Raw genomic sequence first — 10,881 nt, forward strand, 5'->3', positions numbered from 1 at the left:
AGGGAAAATGTCTTTTTAAAACCCTTGAACTCTTAGGCATTCTGCTACTTCCATGCTTGTCAAATCTACTTTGAAGCAGTTAAATAATGAAGGATATTAAACACTGGTCTCCGTTCCAAACTCACTCTTTAATCTTTGCGAATTTGAAATTAGAAGGAAAGGAAAAGATCTGCTATCCCTGAATTATGTTTTACCAAAGGAACGAAAAATTCTATACACTTCAGCATAAATCAAATAGAAGGAATTTTATCTTAATAAAATAATATCTCGTAGCTTCTACCTGGCTCCCCAATCACTGGTTAATAACCTTTTGACAGTTTTTAGCCTTCTGCTTATATTTGTCCACTTATATTTGTTCACGATGGAGATTATTTTAATTGTCCTTCGGGGCGGCACATCCAAAGCCACCTTTTGGCGGAATACTTTTGAATTATACAGCCTCTTGGCTGCAAGATCTGCGCCCCTCAAAGGGAGGACTTGCTGGGGGGGCGGAGGGCCAAGCCAAATCCCCTCTGGCGTCTCGTCTGGGACGAAGGGCGTTTTGCTCAGGGTTGCTCACGAATATGTCTTCTAGGAAAAGGCTGTTTAAAATGAGCGTGTGTTATTCCTTTCTGTCACTCGGTCACCCTACTTCCAGAGTAGCTGAAGTGCGTTCTGCAAGTACGCTCACACAGGACCAAACTTTTAGAAGAACCTGAAAAATGTATCACTACACTTCAGATTCAATTAAGTTTCCTGGCAACGGATCAATGAACTCTGCTTTTACTAGGAATGAAGATGTTCATGTTTTGAGAAGCTAGAATCGTATTTTCCTGAATTTTTAAAATGATTATTCTTCACCCATTCCAGATGGATGCTTTATTGCTTGCCAATGGGTTGCAGATGACCACCTCTTCAACCAAGTTGGTTAACTGCTTATGAAATCTACATTGGCTCATTAAAGCTTAAATATTGGAACAAATTTCTGCTGGGACAGTCCACAGATGTCTTTGCAGTAATTACGAAACTAGTCAATTGTCACCTCTATAAACAAACCGGCTTGACAACAGCAGGCGAAAGCAGACGACACATATAGTCATAATTGGACCAAAAGTATGTACAAAACTGTCTTTTAAAAGTGTCTTTTTTTTTTTGGAGGAAGATTAGCCCTCAGCTAACTACTGCCAGTCCTCTTTTTTGCTGAGGAAGCCTGGCCCTGAGCTAATATCCGTGTCCATCTTCCTCTACTTTATATGTGGGACGCCTACCACAGCATGGCGTGCCAAGCGGTGCCATGTCTGCACCCAGGATCCTAACCCGAGAACCCCGGGCTACCAAGAAGCGGAATGTGCGAATCTAACCGCTGCGCCACCGGCCGGCCCTAAAGGGGTCTTTTAAAATATATGCTGGAGGATACAATCTAGAACTGATTGATTTTACCCTAAGAAAAAGATGGTTACGTTAAATGTGTTAAGCTGTGGAAATTAACCCAGCGAGTGCGCCAAGTGAAACTACAAAATGCCCTTTGGGTTTCTCTGCGGAGTCTTCGGGAGGCAGAGAACCAGTTGTCCTAACACTATAAGGAAAAGTGGCACCAAGAAGGAAGGGGGTGACGTTGTGTTTGTGTGTGAGTTTTGAACTGAGTCAACTTTGGCTCTGTCTCTGTAGCAGGGAAACCTCGAGCAAACCTGTGCCTTTAAGACTCAGTTGCTATCTAAACACGAGTAAACAGAGCGGACCATTAGCGGGCGCCGGGCGCGGAGGCGGAGCCAAGGCGCAGAAGGCCAGGCTCCGCCGCGGGACGCCCGCCCGAAGGGGAGGCGGGGCCGCTACTAAAGCCCTGGACTCCCGGCGGCGAGCAGCCTGGGGAGGGACGCGGGCGGGGACAGAGCTCGGCGCGCTCGCTGCTGGAGGGTGATGGCCCTGCGAGGCTGCAGGCTCCGACCTCACCCGGAGTCGGCGGCCAGAGTCTTGCGGAGGCGTGGGGTCCCGGGCGATCGCTGAGCGCAGGCTGCAAGCACTGCGGGTCGTTACACAATCCACGTCCACAGACTCGGACGAAGGCTCTGGTTTTGCTCCTCGTCGTCCTCCAGATCATGTCCGCAGCTCCCGGGACTCCGCGCGGAAAAAGAAGTTTGCCCGGCGTGGATCCAATGACCTTTCCAAGCTGTGCGCCTCACTGCCTGGACCGGGTCTGAGAGGCGCTGCCCAGGCGGACCTTTCCGCAGGAGGTGAGTGTCCGCTCTGGGAAGGGGCTGCAGCCGCCCTAAGGAAGGAGGGGTGCAGGGGTTTCAGGGGGCGCTCAGATTCTCGATCCAGCGTGCCACAAGTTCAGAAATAGTGAAAAGAAATCGTAGGGATGCAATCCCGAGGCATTGTGTTTCTCACTGTATCGGATCCCAGGCACGCAAGTCTCAGCTAACCGCCCAACGACACACGCTTTTATGTACTGTTTTTAGTTTTGTTTCGCAACATTTAATCTAAGCATTCAGCTGATCGACGGACGCTGAAATAAAACTCCACAAACCCCATTGTGTTTCGGACCCTGCCATAGAATTCCTGGTCCCCCAGTCCGGGGGCAGCCGCGGCAGCGCAGTGCGGACGGGCCGGGACGCACAGTGCTTGCCAAGCCAGCGCGTTTCAAGAGGGAAATAATAGTTCAATCCTAGGTAACTCTCCAACTTTGTGCAGGCCTTTTGATTTTCCTCCCACCCTCCAGTCCTGGAGAAGAGGGCAAAAGGCAAATTCCCACAGGGTTTAAACCCTTGGACTCCCGAGAAATAGCGACAGAGAAAGGAATTGCGGTTGTAGGAACAAGGAGGGAGAAGAAGGTGTTTGCGGAGGGAGCGCTGGATCTGTTTCCCTACCTGTTAGCAGAGAACAAAAGAGGGCTGGCCTTTCCCGGAGCTGAACGGCGCAGACAGCTACTTTCTCTGCTAAACAAACTGCAGTCCCGAGCAGAACAAAAAAATTACTCACGCTGGGGGAGCGAGGGAGCAGAAAGAAACAGAACCCAGATTATGCAGAAGGCATCTTAATTTAATTAACTCCTTGGGAAGGCAGAGGCGCTGCGAAGGGGCAGGAACTTAGCGGCGGTTTTCTCTGTTCACCTGATCCAGTCTGGCCATTTTCATTTGTTTTTAAAAATGATCTCCTTAGATCCACTTGGACTATTGCTCTCTGATTTATGTAAAATTCCACTGTGGCTTGGGCTGAAATTCAGCGAGCATATCGATCCATCCGTCATTTCTCTCAGACACCAGCACAGGTTTTAGCAGATGATCCCTGACTGTATATTATTTTTAGATAATTCAGTGTAATAATACCATTACTAAAGAGCCAAATTCTTTATCAAATTACCACGTAACTTTTTTCTCCAATGTTTTGAAATCTTCACTGAACTGAAATTAGTATGTACACATCTCACTTCTTGACAGCCAGTGAACTAAATTTTACGAAACTTCTGTGCATGCCTAGAAATTCCTGTTGAAGAAGACTGATGAAAGAAAACTAGTTTCTGCTCCACTGATATATTTATGTCTTTTCATTGGTTTAAGTTTCTTTCCTTGCAAAATTAAAAGTAACCAATGGTCCGAAATGGGATGGTGGAGAAATGACAGCAGATGGTGATGGCTCTTACTGCCTGCAACTGAGTATAGGAACTACATGCTCAACTCTAGTCAAAACGAAAGTACTTTAGATCTCTGCATTGACTTAAGATATCTTTTGACACATATCTCCAGCAACTCAGTGGGAGAGTGGAAATCTAAACTCCCTTATTATTTATGGCAAAAGTGTTTGGTGGGTATTTAGTGTTGTTCTGTTTGTAAAAGGGTTTCAGAAGTTACCAGTGGTTTGCTTTTCCTCTGTGAAGAAACTATCTGTCCTGCAAATTAACACAAATATATGCTATGAAATAGCACTTCTGTGCCACCATGAAGCTGAATTATAATAGAGTGGCTAATTTTTGTGTTATAAATCTTTGGGAGAAAAGGGAAGGAAGATGGCACTCAACTTGCTGCTGGAAGAATTAATATGTAACCTTTATGGCAGAGTTCACTTTGTGCATTTGGAATCAAAATCACAGGTCATGGTATTCCTTCAATTGACAACACCCCCCACACACACCCACACCCACACCCACACCACTTGGTGGGAGTTGTACTTTGCCTCCTGTATTTATTTCTAAGAAATCTAGTCTGGGAATACACCCAAATAGTAATTTCAGTTTCCTCTCTATGGGGGAGGCTGCTTCTTAACACTAGGGGAAAAAGAATATTTTGAGTCTCTGTAAAAGCCTCATTATGCAAAAAGAAGGAAATAAAGGTGTAATTTATTATTCTCAATGGAAGAGGAAATAATCAAATAGATTACCAGGGATGTTAGTAGAATCCTTTTTTGGTCCTCTTTAGCAGAGGGCTTGTTGCCACTGAACAAAAATGAATCGTGATTTGTGGTGGGAAAGTTTATTACTAATGGAGGTTTACAGTCTCGGTTGAATGGTCTAAGACCCTCTGACTCTTACACACCTCTCATTAACTCCCGGCCTGAACTCCCAGACCGCATACCACCAGGCAGAAGCGGTTCATTAATAAATCCCTGTCTCCGAGCCTTTCCTAACAGAGGGGGAGGGAGGGAAGGTGTGGGCCTCACGGAGGCAGCCAGATTCTGCCTTGCCAGAGCGCTGTGTCATTAACGCAGGCCCTTAAGTCTACCCTCAGATGGAGCCACAGGCGACACTTCACAACACCCTAGAGAAGAAAATTCAGGCTCAGAAAAGGGTGGGTGGGGAGGGAAGGCTGGACAAACTCCCACCTTCCTGCTGTGTTCAAAAGCCAGGCTTAAAGGTTGATGGCTCAGGCTGGCCTGTCTGCCCCTCTCCAGGGAAAGCGCTTAGCTGTGAGTCTCGCACCTGGAGGAGCCGCCCTCAGAGAGAGGGAAGGCCCAGGCCCGCCGAGCTGGCAGAACCCGCTGCTGAAAAGGGCTAGCAGACAGAGAAGGTGGGCCCACTCAGAATGCAGGTGAGGTGCCCTGGGGAGCCTGAGTCTGAAAGCAGACCCCTGTGTTGCCACTGGGGGCGCGGGGAGAGGAGAGTGCGTGAGCCCTGCTTAGGCCCAGGCCGCAGACCCCGCGCCGGGCTTCCCAGTGGCAGGAGCGCCGCCGCACACACCTCCAGGCAGATAAACAAGCTTCCTCCAGGCCGGCTGGGCCGCACTGTACCCGGCCCGCTGCGGTTCCGCTGCTGCTCCTTCCCTTTCTCTCCCCAGGGAGCCCTCTCTTCTCTCCTTTCCTGTCTTCTCTAGTCCTGGGGCCTCCCCAGTGTAGAAGCCGCTCCTGGTGCCAGGTCAGGAAGCCTCTCGGGCCTCCGGAGAGCTTGGCACTCAGTTTGGGAGAAGGGGTTCTGGCCTCATGGACGTTCTCCGCTCACTCCCCCCCCCCCCCACCCCTCCGGCAGCCTGAACCATCTGGAAGGGATCTTGGTGGGGGGTAGGAGGGGATGGCCCCTGGGAAGGAGGAGGGGGCGATTCCAGGCCGAACCCGGCCCCCGAGGTGTCACTTTTCGTTCCTGCGGCCCGTCACCGCTGATAAATGGCACTGGGGCAGAGGAAGGAAAAAGAAAACCTCCGAGGTCAGCGCGGGGCGAGGCGGGTCCCTCCGAGGGCCCTCGGCCCAGGAGCACGAAGCGCGCCCGGCTGCGCTCAGGCACCCCCGGCATGGCCAGGGTAAACGCGGGAAAGGCGGCCGCAGGGCAGGGCAGCCAGCTCGGGACGCAGCGTGAGGAGCCGCCGCACAGGGGCTGAGCCCGGCCCTCAAGCCCCGGACCCACGCCCCGTCATTCCGCGGGGAGCTCTGAGGCGCCGCGGCTGTAGAAGCGCGGTCCCCGGCCTGCGGGTGTTGGCGTCGTGGGCTGCAGCGGTTGGTCGAGCTTCGCCGGACAGGGTGTGGGTGGGTCGGCTGGACTGGGTGCTGTCTGTACCGGAACCCCCTGCTCGGGTCTTTCTCCCCAGGCCGGGTCTTCCGCTCCGTGCGTGCCCGGAATCCGACCTTTCCGTGGGCGCCCAGAGGAGCCGCAGGGGCGCCCCGCTCGCCAGGGGACTACTTCCTGCCCTGCCTGACACCCTGGCCCCGGAGCCGATCTCGGCGAGGACTCATTGGGCGGGCGCTACGCAGTTTCCTCACCATTCCTTTTGGGGACCCCGGAGCAGGGTAGGGAGGAGGACTTAGAAGGAAGGTGTGGTAACCCTGCGCCGGCGCCAAGGGGCGGACCAGGCCGGCTTGGGAATAGTCACGACTCTCCCTCTCTCCCCCTGCCATTTTTAGGGTTCTCTCTGCGTGCTGTTGTCTCTTTGGGTTTTCGCCGGAGCCCCACGCCCACCCGCCTCTGAGTCCTGGAAGAAAGGGGCGGCTCCCTTCGCCCCCCAGCGCCCCGGAAAATGGGGAGCAAGGCTCTGCCAGCGCCCATCCCGCTCCACCCGTCGCTGCAGCTCACCAATTACTCCTTCCTACAGGCCGTGAACACCTTCCCTGCCGCAGTGGACCACCTGCAGGGCCTGTACGGTCTCAGCGCCGTGCAGACCATGCACATGAACCACTGGACGCTGGGGTACCCCAACGTGCACGAGATCACCCGGTCCACCATCACCGAGATGGCGGCGGCGCAGGGCCTCGTAGACGCGCGCTTCCCTTTCCCGGCTCTGCCCTTTACCACCCACCTCTTCCACCCCAAGCAGGGAGCCATTGCCCACGTCATCCCAGCCCTGCACAAGGACCGGCCGCGTTTTGACTTTGCCAACTTGGCCGTGGCCGCCACGCAAGAAGACCCCCCTAAGATGGGAGACCTGACCAAGCTGAGCCCGGGGCTGGGTAGCCCCATCTCGGGCCTCAGTAAATTGACTCCGGACAGAAAGCCCTCCCGAGGGAGGTTGCCCTCCAAAACGAAAAAAGAGTTTATCTGCAAGTTTTGCGGCAGACACTTTACCAAATCCTACAACTTACTCATCCACGAGAGGACCCACACGGACGAGAGGCCATACACGTGTGACATCTGCCACAAGGCCTTCCGGAGGCAAGATCATCTGCGGGATCACAGGTGAGGTGGAGAAAGAGGTTGGCCGGAGAAAGGAAGGAGAATTTCTCCAGAATACTGAGTCCTGATAGACATTCCAAGTGTCACTAAAATCCCCTCTGAACTAGCATATACCCCCAAAGGCCCTCCGAGCCAGCAACAACTAACCCCCAATATTTACCTTTCTACTCAACCTGCCCCCGCTGCGTTCTTGTTTGGGACGCAGGAAGGCCTTTCCCCATCCTTAAGCAGTTAAAATCTGAGTTGGCCTCGGTCCTGGAATCTGTTTCCCAGTTTCCTCCGGGTTGCCGTTGCGGGGTGGCGCAGGTAAAGCCGAGGGACCCCGAAGACCTTCCCACTGCGGTCCCGGTCCTGGCTGCGCTCAGACCGTTTCTGGAAATCTACACCGGCCATCTGCGCCGCGTTCCTTCCGTTCCCCACCACCCCATCCCCAGGTGCGCCCCAGAGCCTGCCATGGCAACCCTTGTTTTAAAGTTATTTGCGTGGGTCTTGAGATCACTGAATTTAGAAGCAACTTCCCGCCTCCCCTCCATGACCTTAAACTCTGCATTAATAAACGACCATTGAAAAAATACTGTAGCGTAAGTGTTTTCACCCGGTAAAAACTTCCCAGGAGTGGGGGTGGGGGTATGTTCTCTCCGGACTCTACTTGCTGTTCCCCCGGGGGGACTTCTGTACCGATCCTCCGCGGCTGTTAAGGGATTCGCTAAAATCAGTCCCCCTAAACTCAGCCTTGCCTTACATCCTGATTTGGCCAGTTTAAATCCCAGAGAAAACCTTAGAGACCAGGAAGGGCTCGTTCGGAGCGATTTCGAGCTCCAGAGTACGCCGCAGAGGGCGATCAAGTGTAGACACAGCCGGCGTCCGGTGAATGTTTTGAAGAGTCAGTTACTTGAGGTTAACCAGAAACAGAATTATACAGCGAAAAAAATGCAGTCTAAAATCATAAATAATGGGAATCCTGTTTCTTTTGTCCTTTCACGACTTCATTTTGAGTAATTGTCAAGAGAAACTCCTCACCGTGGTTTTAAAGCTATTTCAATGAAGCCTTCTACTGATTTTCAGGTATATCCATTCCAAAGAGAAACCCTTCAAATGTCAGGAGTGTGGGAAAGGATTTTGTCAGTCTAGAACTCTCGCAGTTCACAAAACTTTACATATGCAGGTAAGTTTGTTTTCTTGTTTAAAAACAGTTACTGGTTCTGTTTTATCATTTTTGCTCTACAAAAGGTGTTCAATGGCAGGGTCTTTCTCTTAAAAGGCTCCATTTAGACGTTTTCGAGGTGGGGAAAGCAGCTCTCTTGAGTTTTTGTCATACATAAAATTAATCTTATTTAACATAAACATTTTAATATTTTTCTTAAAGAACAGGCCACTCTCTTTATTCTAAATCCTAATTTTAGAATTATTATTTTTTTCACCTGCCCTGCATTTAAAGCTTTCATGTTTGGGAGGAAATAAAGGTAATTTTGATAATAGAGGCATGGTGAAATCCCATACGATCTCTCTCCCAGGGGCCTCATAATTTGTAGTTTTCAGAACATTGAGGAATAGTTTAATTTTCCAGCAAAGAGGAGCCTTATTACCCGGGAGAATGTCGTTCCTTAAGAGAGGATTAGAGTTTTTCCTTCCTCCTTTTCCTGCCTGTGACATGGTGATGAAATGTAAAGAGCTGGAAATCACAAAGCCCACCACAGTGGCCACCGGCAGCTATCGGGGTAATGGGGCCTCTGTGTGTGTCTGCGCGTGTGTTTTCGTGATTGGAGGACTGGCAGCACAGATTTGTTCCTGCAAGTCCTCTTTTGTTGTCGTGCTGATATTATGTTAACGCTTGTGATACCGATAAGACAGAAACTATTGAGAAAGGTGCAGTGGTGTGAAGGATTAATCCTTTGCTTGCTTCACATCTGAACAGGAATCTCCACACAAATGTCCCACATGTGGAAGAACCTTTAATCAGAGAAGTAATCTGAAAACTCACCTTCTCACCCATACAGACATCAAGCCCTACAGCTGCGAGCAGTGCGGCAAAGTGTTCAGGCGAAACTGTGATCTGCGGCGGCACAGCCTGACTCACACTCCGCGGCAGGACTTCTAGAGAAGCCCAGGATCTGTCCCGTGCCGCCGCTGCTCCCCTCCCCAGACACCTCTCCTCGCCTGCCCCCGCCCCCACCGGGGGTTCCACCCCCAATCCTTCACTGACCCCAGCGCTTCCCCTGCTGCAGCCGCACCTGCAGCTGCAGGGAGTTAATTCTTCCCAAGGACTGGGGACTGTAGAAAGCCACACAGTACATCCCTTCACCAAGAGCATATGCTAGTTTCTTGTAGATATTCACAGCTCATTTTAGAGCTCTGTACATAGTGTCGTGGGTCTTTGTTTTGTTTTCGTATCTTGTTGGATGCACCTAGATATGGAAAATGGAAGCCAAATTTATTTTTAAAGACTGTATTTTCAAAATAAAACTTTTTCTTGTCTGTTTCAACACTTCCACAAAAGTGTCTTGCTATTTAACTTCTATTTTTCATCTGGATCCTGGAAGAGTGGGATGCCTCTAAAATATTTGATATGGAAGGGAATTCTTTATCCCTAGGGTATCAAAATAAGACTTCTCAGTTTTTTTGAATTGGATGATTGTACTGTCTTTTTGTTTTTCTAAGATATTAAAATTGATACCCCTGAGGCTTTACCCCCTTTTGTTTATTATAGTTCCTTGTGTGTTATTCCTTCAGATAAAAGCAATATAATAATCATTATTAATAACATGCAACTCCAGTACTGATCCACTTGAAAGCACAAGGTGGGAGGAAACATAAGAAAAAAGAAGAGAAGAGAACTTCTCACCACTTCATTTTTTAAAAGTCCTTGACCCATTGTCAAAGTTTATGATGGGCAACTTCTCATACCATTAGACTTTGAACACTATGATTTATCACTATAGACAGGGATTTTATCCTGCCTTCAGGGGAAAAGTCTAAAATCCTCCTAGAACAGTGCAGGAAGGTCCAATCTTCGGAAGATGGGACACAAGAGGAGAAAGGTGAAACTGCTTAGCTCTGTTTGCACAAAATATTTCTTTCCAAGGGTGGAGATCCTTTCTTCTAGAAGGTCAGATTTCTCTGCAAAGAAAATTGAGTTAGGTCACTAGCCAGGTTTCCGTCACTGGTTGGCCTTTTGTCCCTAGGAAAATGCCAGAAGTATAGGTTACTCTGTGTACAGAGCTCATGGCAAATATGTTGTCACCTTCTGAGGCATTTCTACCTTTCCCAAGTGGTTCCTGGGGAATATGACACTAGTGTAATGACAACCCTGTGTAGGATTTGGGTGGAAAGCTTTGGATACAGATAAACAGTAGTACTCTGCAGATCCTGGAAGGGAAATAATTGAAGTTAAAGAGGGAACATCAGAGGAACCTGTGGCCCAGTAGCCCAGGAGATTCTCACAAACTTTAATACTGAACAACAGGGTGAATTAGGTATTGTCAGATTTTTTTCTTTTGTATACTTGTGTGGGGATGGTGTGCTTCATCTTCAAGGTGATACCAGGCAACATGTCCTATGTTTGTACCTTAGAATCCTTCAGAAGGTTAGGTAGAGATTTGAGGTCTAGATTAGAAATTTTTCACCAGTGCATGTTCAATACAATTTATGAGGAAGTTCCAAAAAGTGTTCCAGACTCACTGCTTACTCTGTTCTCAGGGCAGCTGGCTGGAAGTCTCTTCTGCTTCTCACGAGAGATCAATTCTCTCCAGCAAAATGTCCACTAACCAAGCCCGTGTGTCCAATGCTCACACAAATGCATTTCCCACCATGGATGG

At 49.7% G+C, this 10,881-nt stretch overlaps 1 protein-coding gene across 9 annotated transcripts; it reads left to right on the forward strand.

Annotated features, from left to right (window-relative positions):
* The first annotated feature begins 1,755 nt into the window (after nucleotides 1-1,755).
* Nucleotides 1,756-9,562, forward strand: OSR2 (odd-skipped related transciption factor 2). 9 transcript variants are annotated; one of them, XM_070631825.1, is made up of 5 exons: nucleotides 1,840-2,210; nucleotides 4,864-5,000; nucleotides 6,301-7,069; nucleotides 8,132-8,231; nucleotides 9,064-9,562. In XM_070631825.1, exons 3-5 carry the CDS (start codon nucleotides 6,414-6,416, stop codon nucleotides 9,136-9,138), a joined length of 831 nt encoding a protein of 276 aa, XP_070487926.1. In that variant the 5' UTR covers nucleotides 1,840-2,210; nucleotides 4,864-5,000; nucleotides 6,301-6,413; the 3' UTR covers nucleotides 9,139-9,562. The 9 variants fall into 9 exon arrangements, with proteins under 9 accessions (XP_070487925.1, XP_070487922.1, XP_070487930.1 ...); XM_070631822.1 differs by having other exon boundaries at nucleotides 1,856-2,210; nucleotides 8,982-9,562; XM_070631826.1 differs by lacking the exons at nucleotides 1,840-2,210; nucleotides 4,864-5,000 and adding exons at nucleotides 5,624-5,702; nucleotides 5,988-6,186.
* Nucleotides 9,563-10,881: the final 1,319 nt, after the last annotated feature.

The sequence above is a fragment of the Equus przewalskii genome, chromosome 8, assembly GCF_037783145.1.
Source record: "Equus przewalskii isolate Varuska chromosome 8, EquPr2, whole genome shotgun sequence".
Classification (NCBI taxonomy): Eukaryota; Metazoa; Chordata; class Mammalia; order Perissodactyla; family Equidae; genus Equus; species Equus przewalskii.

Bases quoted from the DNA above. Each gene is read 5' to 3' on its own strand.
- OSR2 (XM_070631821.1), top strand. From the start codon at position 6,414: ATGGGGAGCAAGGCTCTGCCAGCGCCCATCCCGCTCCACCCGTCGCTG. The intron at 7,070-8,131 runs GTGAGGTGGAGA...ACTGATTTTCAG, and splicing joins GATCATCTGCGGGATCACAG to GTATATCCATTCCAAAGAGA. The intron at 8,232-8,981 runs GTAAGTTTGTTT...ACATCTGAACAG, and splicing joins ACAAAACTTTACATATGCAG to GAATCTCCACACAAATGTCC.